The following is a 13713-nucleotide window of genomic DNA, read 5'->3' on the forward strand; positions in this document are numbered from 1 at the left end:
AGGACCCAACGGCAATAGCATTCTCTACGGCTGTGTTTCCCAGTTACTGGCCTCCAGGGCTTTTTTTTTCATTTGGAACTGAGTTCCGGCACCTCCTTGTCACATTCTGGCACCTCATTGGTGCGTTCCGGCAATTCCGTAGTGTTGCGGTGCCATCCCCGTGCATGACATTTGGGGTCATGTGGCCAGAGGCAGAGCTAGCTGCTCTGGCACCCGGAACGGCGCACATGCTATGCACCCAGGGGTGGGGCTAGCCGCCCGCAGAGGCAGGGCGAGCATCCCAGGGGGGTGGGGCGGTGATGTCACCCCCCTCAGGGATGACATCTGGGGTGTACCGCACCTACTGCACCCCCTTCCTCTGCCAGTTCATGTGGCACCTCTGGGGGAAAAAAGCCATGAACATAGCCATTGTGGCTAGTAGCCTTTTCTTCTGAGAATTTGTCTAAGCCTCTTTTAAAGGCATCCTAGCTGGTGGCCATCAATCCTTCCACACTTTAACTGTGAACTGTGTGAATAAGTACTACTTCCTTTTGCATGTCCTGAATCTTCCAAACTTCAGCGTCATTTCATGGCATGGTGAGAGAGAGAAAAAAACTTCCATCTGTCCATCTTCTCCCCAACATGCATAATTGGACAGTAGTATGAAGGGGAAAGTTCCCAGATGACACAAATAAAGATAACATTTCCTCGTGGGCGGGGCTTTTTTCCGGGGGAACTCAGTTCTGACACCTCTCAGGTGGGCGCCATTGCCATTCTAAGAGAACAAGGGAGGTGTTCATGGAGAGTTCCAGCGCCTCTTTTTCTAGAAAAATAGCACTGCTTGTGGGTTTCCTTGAATGCTACTCTGGAAGCGTCAACAGTATGTAATCTTCCTTTATTTATGTCTTCTTCCAGACAATGCAGATGGCAGCTCCTTCATGAAACAGATGGTATTTGGTGTGGTCACAGCTGTTGATCTTCTCAGCTTTGTCACCCCCAAAAACAAGACCCAGGAACGAAGAGATGTGACACTCGAATCAGATTCTTCTGAAAGAATTTTCTCCATGGCAGAATCTGTGGAGAAATAGCTAAAGACCTTTAAGTATAAGAGTCTGGTTTTGTTTTCGAGTATGGCTTTCTATTTTAGAATTAGCATTGTATTTAGTATAGTATTATACTAGTATCTAGTATTTCTATTTTAATTTGCCTAGCTGTTCTTGGTCTGCTATGTTCATAGCTATGCTCATCCTAAATGCCACCAAGGGAAATAATTTGGGATCAGGATGATTGGACAAGATCAATTACAATTAAAATAAGCAGCTATTCTGTGATAGCATGTTAAAAAAAAGATTATTGGGAGGAAGCAGTAGACTAAATGGATTCTCCTGTGAGGTTGTCTTGTTGCCTTGATTTTTATCTGGCATTTTGTTGTTTGCATTAACATTGACTGGTAAATGCATTTCAAAATCTGCTGGCAGAGCAATAAAGAAATACTACAGATGCAAAGGCTGCCTGGCTTGATTGTAGAACTGACAATAATACTGTTTGCCTGTACAAGGGAAGTGTGAACTGGGACTGTACAGATGGTTGAATGTTCATAAGCCCCCCTTTTCCACAGAAAAAGACTTCCTGCTGTTATGACTGACTGCTGGAGGTGTATGCTGCTGCAACTCACCTCTTAGAACATTTTTGACCAAGAAAGGTTCCTGGGCATAGGAGACCATGTGCATGCCAATGGTTCCTACCTCTAAGAGTCTGACAGTCAGAGAACTGCCATAGCAGGGTGGGGCTTAAGGAGATCTGATTCTGGTACAGATAAACACAGCCACATGTTGATGACTTCTGTAGCCCACCTATGAATATCAGTTTGGGGAAATACACACAGCCTCGATAGGTGAGTCCCAAGGGCCAAATACAGATACTTGGGGGACCACATTTGCCCCCCTGGTTTGAGGTTCCTCATCCCTGCCCTATAGGAACTACCTATGAAGCACAATAGCGACTAGATTACTTCAATCTAGACCCCCAAATTAGTTGTAACTAAGTCCCATTGAGAGTAATTTGTATCTGCCTTCACATCAAATTGAAAGCAGCTTTATAATTACATTTAATTGACCTTTCCTGCAACCCGAGGTGTTATATTCAGTTCATAATGGTAACTCCTCCGATCAATATAGCAGAAAACAGAACAGATGATTTTAATTCTGGAGAAGTCCATAAAGCAGAGCAGTAAACTGTAGACTTGTACTCTTAAGTGTATAGCATCAGAACTACTTAGCTATATAATGACAGTCTCTAATGTGGCTTTCTGTCTTTGAGTAGACTGGAGAAACAGGGGCCGTGATCTACTTTCCGTTGCTCAGTCCCACCTTTTTATGAAGTTGAGGAACTTCCTTTAGAAGAAAGAAGGCTGAATTCAACAGCTCTACTGGGCATTGATTATTGTGCAGCTTTTCATCTGCAATTTGTCTGTACCCTTTTCCTTTTTTGGTATGTAGTTTTTCCTAACCATGCACTTTACCCTGTGAACAAAGACGGGGGTTTAAGATGCTCTAAACAAGCTGCTTGTGCATGTGCAGGCCAGCATTAGAGCCCCTTGCACAGAGAAAAGGTTCACCCACAAAGCACCCAACCATGTGTGATGTTTATAACTGGATTCCACTGTAGATTGGTTGGGGATGGGGAGTGACTGGCCCATACAAGTAAAGAGGCCAGTTGTCGACACTATATGCACATACCTATATGATGGTGACTCAGGGGAACCTATCATAGAGTAGATATGGGTACACTCTCCCCTCCATCTCTCAGTATGGGCAGAAATGCTTATCTGCATCTTGCATGCCACTGCATGGGTTTTACTCCATGTGACAGTAGTTGTATAAAAAATCCATTTGCACGCATGCATCTCTGGACTGAGCCCAACAGTGGACTGTTCGGAACTGTTCCACTGTAACATTTCCCATGCATGAAAATTCAGATATTTTAAAATGAGGGTCACTGAATGCTGCTCATGTAGATGCTTACAGCAAACTGGCACTACATATTTTTGCCTGGCTAGACAATCAAGACTTCTAGGAATTAGAAGTTGGCATGCTCATGAATGTGATTCACAGACGTGGCAGGAATATATGCTATCATTTTAATGGGAGCTTTAACCACGTCTCAAAGTACGCACATGAAAATCGGTGACATCGCTGGCAGAGTGCTCCTTACAATGGTAGTGACACAATAGCCAGGTTAATTAGAAAAGCCTTTTGTATCACTGGCTGTACGCAAACTAAAGATAATTACACGTGTTCATTCATTGTGCAATATGTGAACAGATATTGCCTTTTGTGTTTTTAAAAATCCTGGCTCTTATTTTCACCGGATATCCCGTTAATTTTTTATTCCAATGTATTAGCAGTTCAATATTCACCAACACATTCCTTCCCATAGTTCTCTGGGAAGAGATATTGACTGTTAAACCACTTTGAGAATTGCAGCTCTATGAGGGTAATAGTGGTCTTTGAAGAACTCTCAGCACCCTTAACAAACTTCTATTCCCACGATTCTTTGGGGAAAGCCACAACCGTCTAAACTGGGACCGTACAGCTTAAATGTATCGTGTAGACTTGTCTAGGCTCAAAGTGTTCTTTATGGGCTAAACCAGACAGTATAAGAGGAACCACATAAGGAAAGTGGGATGAAAGCATAGGTGGTGGGTTTGTCATGTAGTTTGCCCGGATCAGAATCACCATGATTATTATCAGAATTACTGCACGCTTCCTCAATGTCTGCTATTTGCAATGGGACCAATTGGAGCTTCCCTCCATTCTGAATAGAAGGCATTGTGGAGTGATTACAACTGGGAGCATGGCGGGGCCAAAAGTTTAGAGGCTCCTTCCTTCATGCCACAGTCTAGGACAGACTCACCTGCTCCACTCTGCAAGGCCAACTACATGACAAACCAAGGTCATGAGGCAAGCTCATTTCTCCCTCTTCCAGGCAATCTTTTGTGATTTCAACCCAGTCACAGGAAAGGGGCAAATGTTAACTAGATAACTCAAGGAAAGGGCATGGCGTGAGGTTTGCAGTTAAAATATGAACATGCTTAGCAGGTAGAAGCAGATTTTAAGCAAGTTAGCCTACATTTTTCCTGTGAAGTAAAAAATGAAAGAGTCATTGCTGCCTTGTCGCCTGGCATTTATTGACCATTCTAAACTGTGGACTGACGTGTAATTCCACGGTGTACAAAATGTTAAAATGTTGTGGCGGAGTGGCAGGCTATTCTGAAGAGGATAAATGCCAGTGCATTTGTGATGTGCCCACCTGCATCTTGCCTCATCCCTTCCTGCTTAGTAAGCAACAGTGACCCAGCTGCCAGTAACCGACCATAGCAGCTCCATGCCACCCATTGAGTCACTTCCATTCCCCACCCCCACCCTGATAAAATGAGGATAGTAAAACCCACTTCTTAATCAAGGCGCTTATATAGATTATATGGGTAAAAAATGGAGACAAGATAAAGCAAATTTGGACATGTTTGGCAAGGGTTTAAGGAACTATGGAATAGTAAACAAGGGACAATTGACTATAGTCCTACACTAGGCTTCCTCAACCTTGGGCCTCCAGATGTTTTGAGACTACAGTTCCCATCATCCCTGACCACTGGTCCTGCTACCTAGGGATCATGGGAGTTGTAGGCCAAAAACATCTGGAGGGCCGAGGTTGAGGAAGTCTGTCCTACACTTTTATGAGAAAGTACTATTTGACTCAAAATGGCACTCCTATTATTAATCATCAGAGGCTCATTTTTCGTTATTTTATGTCATTATTGTTTAGAATAAATATTATTAACTGTCAAAAATGTACTCATTATTGTTACAGGATGTACTTACATTAAATTTAAGCTTTCTTATATAAATAGAGAGGACCCCAGCTGTTAGAATGCAAATTGTAAATGCTTTCTGCTTACATAATATGGAATATAAAAACTCTTTTGACAATAAATAATGCTATAATAAAAGACCCACTGGCAATAAATTAGAAAGGGCTCTTAGCTCCTCCCAGCTGTTCAGGTTTATGGGTTTTCCCTTTGTTGTGACATTATAAATAGCATACCTTCCAGTTGAACAGCTACTGAGGAAATATCACTACCTGGGGACCAAACCACTTGCAACACCCACACCTGAAGCCTATCCAGGTAAACTAAAGCTATTTCCCCTTTTCATAGACCAGCTAAGCATTTGACCCAATGCATTCTCCTTTATTATGGAATAAAAGTTAGAAATGTGTTTGCTGTTTTTAAGAAATAGAAAGAGCTGCACAAGATCCTTCCTTCCTACCTTCTGTAGTAATAGGTTTTTAACAGAATGTTACCGATTTTTAGCACTCCTCAAATTTTATGAAGCTAAGGCTTGGAAATTTTATACATTTTAAAACTGCACTAATATATAAATACACACACACACACCAGCAGGAACAAGGCCCATCGCCATGTGCTATGTAATCAGTGTTTGTGCCCCTGGTGTGAGAAAATGCTATGTAAATTGGTGTTCTACTGAGAGAGGGCATTAGCTCTGTATTTAAAAAGGCAAAGTTGGGCGAGATAATAGAAAGCAATGAATGAGCAAAAATTGCTATGCTGCTAAAAGGGCCTCTTTGCATTTGATCCAGAGTAATGAAGCCTAAGCATTTCCTCTGCCTGCTGCTGAGCTGCTGCTTCCTACAAAATGGTGACTGCGAGCGTCACAAGCCAGACTGTAGTGCTATTAGCTGCCTAGCTTGTCCTGACAATCACAAAGTCGTGACCCGTAAGGACCAGTGCTGTCCGCGCTGCATCCCTCAGTGCAAGTGCCCTGCGTTTCTGAAGGAAGCTTGTATCCGGGAAGGCTACAAAGATGGCATCCTTCTCCTGGGACAGTCTGTGATTATTGACTTTGGGACGCGAAAGTGTACCTGTGGAGAAGATCATAACATTGCCTGCGTTTCCACTTGCCCGAAGATTTCTCCAGCTTGCAAGCATATAGGAAGACCCCAGGATGGCTGTGGAATGTGCGCTTGTCCCATTGATGGTGATAATTTTGTACCTGCTGGTAAAGTCATTGAAAGAGAATGCAAAATTTGTACCGGTAAGTGTCCCCCAAATGGGGGGCAGCTTCAGTGCACCTTAACCCCTAAATGCTCACTAGGGTAAAAAGTGCTCTGTATCGTGGGAGCTGGGTGGTGGTAGTTCCATAGCATTCCTAAATAAGCATCCTGGTCTTTTAGGGAATACAGTAGTAGAATTTTAGCTTTGAGAGGGACCTTGGGGGACATCTAGTTCAGTGCCAGAATCTTAAAGCTACATCAGCTCTCATGAATGTCACTGAACTCTTCCTAACAATTTAACAGTTACATGTTTATGGTATTACAGGTATTTTAATAAAAATAATAATAAAGATTGGAGTTGAAATATGTTTGGATCCTTACTTAAATCATTATTTGGTTGAGGCAAATATGGGAAATGCTTGGAATTTTGGAAAATAACTGTGATAATAATGGTTAATAACATATTATATACAGAAATGAGGAAACCTTGTCATACCCAAATGGGATGCAATTGCTAAGTGGTGCCATTAATTGGTTTTCTGTAAAAGCAAAAATGGCAAGGTTTTACGGTTTGGCATATTTTGATTATTGTTTTTTGCAATTGTTGTTATGGTAGCATGCTCCAACCCAGTGAGGGGGGTCATAACTAGCATGTATTCTTGTTCCATTCTCTTCACATTATCAACAAAAGTACAGTGTATAAATTGCTTGGGTATAATGGATAAAGGGAAGTTCTTCTCCGTCTGTCAAAAATACTAGAACTTGGCATCAAATGAAATTTCATTGTCTGGGGATTCTGAAGCAGCAAAAATATGTCTCCACACAACACAGAATTCATTTATGCAGTAGTAGTGATTATCATTAGCTTAAAGGGCATTAGAAGCGGATTCAACAAATTCATGGAAGACTTATCAACAGCTGTTTTGCATAATGCTAAATGGGGCCCTTACGTCAGGGATGGGGCATCTGTGGGCCTCCCCAGATGCTATAGAGTCCATCACCTAGTGGCCAGGACACTCAAGAGTTTGTTGCATTTCACATATGCTAAACTGAACAGCAAAGCAATCAGCACTATAGTGGCACCTAGTGACAGTAAGCAAGTATGAATTCACTGACAAAGGGGGAAAGCACATCACCATCCATGCATTCCATACAATGAGAAAATGCCAGGAAGAGAACCCCCAAATGCTTGTGGGCAATATATCCAAGTACAAAACCACAAAAAGCAGCTGCAGATATTGAATGCATGCACTCATCTTAAAGCTGCTGCTTATGCATCCTGCTTCTGAGTTAACAAAATGGGTTCATAGCAACACGAAAGACTACAATCCTTCCCCCCCACCTTCTATTGGTTTCCAATATGGACTGCTCTTGGCTAACTGGATTGTTTTTCCCAGTAGCACCTTAGAGACCAACTAAGTTTGTCATTGGTATGAGCTTTCGTGTGCATGCACACTTCTTCAGATACACACGAAGAAGTGTGCATGCACACGAAAGCTCATACCAATGACAAACTTAGTTGGTCTCAATGCTGCTACTAGAAGGATTTTTTATTATTTTGTTTCGACTACGGCAGACCAACATGGCTACCTACCTGTAACTGGATTGTTTTTATTACAATACAAGGAGGACTCTGCCACCCTGCTCTCTCTTTCCCCCTACTTGACAATCCCTCCACAAGACACTTGCTTGCTGAATCAATAAATCATCCCAGTGTCTCCCTTCTGTTCTGAAGTCTGGTCTGCAAGTGTTTTCAACCTCACCCCCAAGTCCATGCCTTCTTCTTCCCTTTCCTTTTGTGCAACCTCCACCTTGTACACAGACCTACCCCAGGGTCATCTCCTGCATCTACTAAGCACCATTGCAACTACTAAGCACCCTCTTCCTGCTCCACCCAATTATGAAGCCACCCCTGCTCCTTTATCTTCACCCCATGCCTCCTTATCCCCTCTCTTAGCAACCCTCCTTTGCACTCTCCCATTTTCACCTTCACCCTTTTCCCTCCCTCGGACTACCCCTTCCACACAGAGCACCCCCATTTCCATACCAACCTCCTATTCTGCAGCTCCCTTTGCGCAGACACACAATTTTCACCACCACCCTTACAAACTCCTCTTTGCATAGAGACAACCCCCATTTCCATGCCTCTTCCCTCCTATATCACACTTCTGCATGTGTATGTTACTGTATGTTTAAGATGAATAGACTCTTAAAAGCAAGGCTGTTCGTTTGTTCAGCTGCAGAAGGTTAAGTGATGGATGTTGCACCTGTATGGATGTTTGCTTGATAATAAAATGCCCATCCTAGATTACTGCATTGAATTTGGAACTTTGGGCTTATCCACACTTCCTCTTGCGGAGAAAACCGTTCTTTAGTGCTCAATTAGCGCAAACAACAATTTGGGTTTTCCCTGGGTTGCTAAGGAGTGGGTTTTCCCTTGGGAAGAAGCAGGGCAGGGAGAAACTGCTTGGACCTGTGCTTTCTAGGCACAGCACAAGCAGAAGTGTGGATGAGCCTTTTGTGTAGTAGACAACACATGGTACCAGAAATGAAATGAAATTTGAGGACTCTTAGGACTCTTACCTCTCACTATGAGGCAGCTGAGTGGAAGAAGGGAAGGATTGAGTAAAACAGGGACGCAGTGGCATTGAAGGGGAAACAAAGAATGGCAAATGTCTGAGTAGGGGAAGCTGAGAGGAAAGAAACGGTGGTCTAAAACAAGGTTTGAGTACAGCAAGAAGCAAGTTGAGAATGACTTTGCTGTGCTGGCTTTCTGACGTTGGCTTCTGTATCATAATCATCTCTACTATTTCTCCTTGGTAAAGTTTTTTTAAAACAAACAAAAGAACAAACAAACAGATCCCCCAGTTGGGTCAGCACGTTGATGGACTAGTGCAACTATAGTATTACAATATTAGATAAGCTATGACAAAGAAATAAAATTTTAAAAGCAAGGGCATTTGATTCTCAGTGATTCATCTGCACGAATGTTCAGTAAGCAGTGACTCTCAAGTATCTTAGTAACAGGCCCCATAAGAGTATTTTGTATTCTGCAAATATTGTGCCTGAAATCATACACAATTACCTGGTGGTGTCATTAAACTCACTGGGGCTTAACTTCTGAGTAGATATGCATAAGATTGCCCTATTATGATCCTAACTGGAATTTTTTTAAAAAACTAGCTTGGAATGGGGTAGGATTTTCTAAATGGTCTTTTGAAAGGACTTAAAAGTTTGATATCCCTTTCACTTTTATTTCAGAACAACAAAAAGAGGAAATATTTTGAACTACTGGTAATTCATTGCATAGCTTTTCATTAAGCTTGTCTACAATTAAAAACACAACATTCTCAGATCAGTAAGAATGCTGCAGTTTTGCTCCTATAATCTAAATAATGATGTGTAAAGAAACATGCAAAATATTTTCCATCTTAAAGACCTGGGGAAGCATTTTCAAACAAAACTGATGTACAAAAGAAAAACAAAATTGATATCTGCATTATAGAGTATTGAAACAGGAACACAGTAATGTGACAATTGACCTTAATTAAAGCAATGTGAAACTTTACTTTTAAAACACAAAGTGAAGAAATCATGCTTTGAGTTCAGAGGTTTCATGAAAAACACACTGATGAATCATAATTATTTTGCCATGCTGGTTCAAATATTTCATTAAATGACAAAACAAACTGAACTAAGTTAATCAGAGTTTAGATTTTAAAGATTGTCAGTTATGAAGATAAAATATTTCCTGATACAACTGAAGACGTTTTTGCTTTCTCTGCCAAAATACACACTCTACTAACAAATGGCAAGTACCCAAAACAGAAGGATTAGATACTATAACTTTTTAAGAAATGGGGCTCCAATGACTTATTTTGCAGACAAAACCCATAATCATTCATCCCATGTAGGTTATGGACCTCAAAGTCTAGCGTGCTTGCCTTTATATTTCCTGCATCAACAAATCAATACTTAAATATATGCTATAGTTTACTTTATATAATGCTGTTATCACAGGCAGACAAGTACTTGTAACAGCAGTTGTCATTGACCTATATACCGTAATAGCCACAATCCGAAGGAGTTGGAACCACACACAGTCAAAAGCCTTTTCTTTTGGGTTTGGTATACACAATATACTTCCACTTGTAATGACATTCCAATCATCAGTAACATCCAATATGTTTCAAAGAGAAAGTAAAGCACATTAAGTATTGAGAAGTGGATGCTTAGCACATTTCTACCAAATGTGATACATATAACTGAACACACCATGATTGGCTGATGCAGCCTGAATCTCATCATGAATCCTGGATTAGTGGTCCACTTCTGGGTTCCTTTGTAGAGATAAAAAGGTAAAGGGACCCTGACCCTACCTCATTAAAGTGATACTAACTTTCCTACAGTTGAACTGGAAATCCCAAAACATCTTTTGTACCTTTCTCTTGTACTACAAGAATTTTAAAAACATGCCCTTTTGACCATACATGGCCGGGCTACAGTGCTATCCCAAAAACACATCTCAAGCCTTCTGCCCTGTTTTTGCACATTAATGGCATAGCAGGCATACAGCTAGTTCTGGACACCTACTGCAGAGTTTATTTTTCTTAACCGTGTGTGGCAGGACATGATGACTAAGGTAGGTTCATTCGTTTCATAAAGTTCGACTCTGAGTGAAACTAGAATACCATTCTGTTTTGGTGGATCAGTTTACCATCTCAGGAGAAGGATGCCAATACATACACCAGTCATAAATAATAGCACCATTATAAGACACATCAAAGTAAACTACACTCATACATCTAATGCGATGATTGAAAATGATTACTTAGCTCGCATGTATTTGGATACCAAGTTTTGAAGACTTTAAATTCTTCCTTAGTCCAGCAATGCTTTTCCAAACACTTCTGTGGATAAGAGAAAGTTTCAAGGTACAGTATCTGGGCAGAGCTTCAATTTCTAGCTAAGTGCTGTTATAACTGTTCCAACCAACTGGAATGAAACTAAACAAAAACACAACTCAGCAAGGAAAGGCAGAGCATTTGCCACCTCCCAGTTTCAGGTATATCAAGAATTTGCTTGTGCTGAAGGGTGGAAGACCCATGTCCAGAACTCAGCAGAAAGTTGGAGTTCAAACCCAGAATCATCAAACTGATACCCATCCCCATGATACTGATGATTTGCTTAATGTGGGATTGTTTTGTCTTCACAGAAGTCACTGCATATTAGTAACTCGCATGCTCCAAATTTGACATTTCTAGATCTGTTAACCATGGCTGTGAGAACAGACATGTGCAAATGAATTTGACATTAAAATATATATATTTCAGAGGCTATGAAATAAATGAAGAATGGTTTGGTTTCCTTTTGTTAAATAAGCCTGCATACAGGGGAGGCCTCTCTTTGAAATTCAACAGCATTTGGCTGATTTGTATTTTAAAAGGGCATACAGTAGCCAATATAAACTCATGTCATGTGGAAAATGCTTTACGCAGTAAACTGTTTGCAGGCAGGTAGCCCATCACAGTAGTTTTAATCCCTACAGCCCAAACTGAGGGGGGAAACCCCAAAAGGGTGAGAGCAGATCCAAGTGTGAGCTGCAACTGCACTCTGTCTTGTACTTAAAATTGCAACAGTCTACCACCTGCAAATATGTCTTGGGTACTCCATTCTGCATACCTTTGCCCCAAATCCCCTTTACACTTTCAGAAAGCCAACTTTTGCTCTGAATTACATTACAAGCATTTCAAGTCTAGGCGTTTTACAAATGAAAAGAAAATGTTGCTTTGGGTCTTTCTCTTGCTAAAACTTTTTAATATCTGGAAGAGAGTGGAAATATGCAGATAAAACAGGGCAACGTTTTTGTATAAGGGGGGGAAAGGGGGAGTTGTATGAAGTGCTACTGAAAAAAGTCAAGAAAGGGTGCTATCCTAGGTAACTATTTTAAAGCAAATAAAACACAATGAACAAACTACCATTGAGCTATGGTTCGTTCAGATGCACAAATGTTCATTGCATTTCATTAGTTCTTTCAGTGGTGGTGTTTAAATGTTGTGGTTTTAATGAGGCTTGGTATTATTCCTACATTATACTAACGTTTCCCCAAACAAACCTCTTGTAAACATTTTTTCACATCTTAACACTGTTCAGAAAATTTCAAAAAGCCTGAAAGAGAAATTATGGGTTAGCCCAATTTTCACACAACTGTAAAAGTGAGTGTGGTGTCTATCTAGGCTTTATGCGAAGAGCTTCAGAACAATCTTGATCTAAGGTTGTCATCTCTCGGCTGTCTGCTTGCTTTGTATTCGTAGCTTTCTAAGGCTGTATTTTTCCTCCCCTTGTGAGGCTATTGAGATCACAGCACTCTTGTCAAGCCCTGTCTGCTGCCTTGCTTATCTGGTAATCAGGAGGGTACCTATGGAATATGAGATAAAAATAAGACATATACTTTGTAAAGTGGGTCTATTTGAGCATTAATTGTAGTAGTGTGGTTGCCAATGAAAAAAAACCAACACTTCTGTATAGTAGGGGCTGGTTAACATAACATCTCAGATCTTGTGCTGTCTATACCAGTGCTAAGCTACCTGGAGAGGCAAATAATGATGGCGTAGAGACATCACTCACCCAGGCCATGCTTGTGGGGAATTGATTATGGGTCATAAAAGAACCTCTATCAAGTAGATAGAGCCATGCTGTCACCATAACATTTGGATTGGGTCTGATATAGCCTGGTGGTAACAGAATAAAAATGTAATTTGTTCTTCCCAACGTCAGACTTACCTATACAGGAAAATAGGGCTTGTTGAGAGGTGCCAACTCTTTTTAAAGCCCACCCCAAAACCCCAGGGAAACAAATTCTTTGAAGGGTTTGTTGAATCAGGACTTCCAACCAAGTAAATTTATCACATTCAGCTGGATATAAATCTGGATTTTGTTGGTGCAGATAACGTCACCCAGTTCCTCCAAATAACTAACCAAGCCCCCAGGGCCTGTTATCTAAAGCAAGCAACGGGAAAATACCAACTCCCAGTAGCGTCAGGGCAGTACACACAAGACTATAAACAAACTCAAGAGGTATGGGGTGGGGAGCTAATGACATTTATGATGAAGGCTAATTTATCATCACTATTTTTGAGTGTTGAATAATATAGTTAGTATGTTGAAGCATTGTTGAGATTGTGCAAGTAAGGTTGTGCTTCAGAAATTCATTTTTATCTTAACCTTATCACATACTTTGGCTATAAAAACAACAAAACAATTGAGAAGTGGCAATAGTGGGGGGGAAAGATATATCACAGTTCAGAGGCTAATATCCACATTCTGTCAACAGATGCGAAGTGTGTACTGCTATAGATTTTATCTTGATTATAAGGCAAGATTGTGGGTTTTTACTCCCTATGGATACCGATTTATCAAATCGCTTGAGAAACAGGTTTCAATGTAGACTGAAATGTAACATTAATTTATACGGAATACAAATCAATGCTTAACAATAACCAACACCCCATTAAAGACTAGGTCCTTCGCACATCACCACTTTATGCCACAATAGGCTGTACCACTATGGGATAGCAGAGATCCATAGAATATGACATAGGCATGTTTATTTAATTTGGACTGTTTTCATAACCTTCCAAATAGGAGTACTAAACATTTTTC

At 40.9% G+C, this 13713-nt stretch overlaps 1 protein-coding gene across 4 annotated transcripts in view; it reads left to right on the plus strand.

The window, feature by feature from the left end:
- LOC118085214 (cystathionine beta-synthase-like) overlaps positions 1 to 6381 on the plus strand; it is a 42094-nt gene extending 35713 nt beyond the window's left edge. For all 4 annotated transcript variants that reach the window (XM_060273547.1, XM_035115592.2, XM_060273548.1 and 1 more), the window contains 2 exons: positions 895 to 5164; positions 5638 to 6381. In XM_060273547.1, coding sequence (XP_060129530.1) covers positions 895 to 1067 — 173 coding nt within the window. In that variant the 3' untranslated portion in view covers positions 1068 to 5164; positions 5638 to 6381. The remainder of the gene's footprint in view (positions 1 to 894; positions 5165 to 5637) is intronic.
- The last annotated feature ends 7332 nt before the right edge of the window (positions 6382 to 13713 follow it).

This window comes from Zootoca vivipara, chromosome 4 (assembly GCF_963506605.1).
Source record: "Zootoca vivipara chromosome 4, rZooViv1.1, whole genome shotgun sequence".
NCBI classification, from domain to species: domain Eukaryota; kingdom Metazoa; phylum Chordata; class Lepidosauria; order Squamata; family Lacertidae; genus Zootoca; species Zootoca vivipara.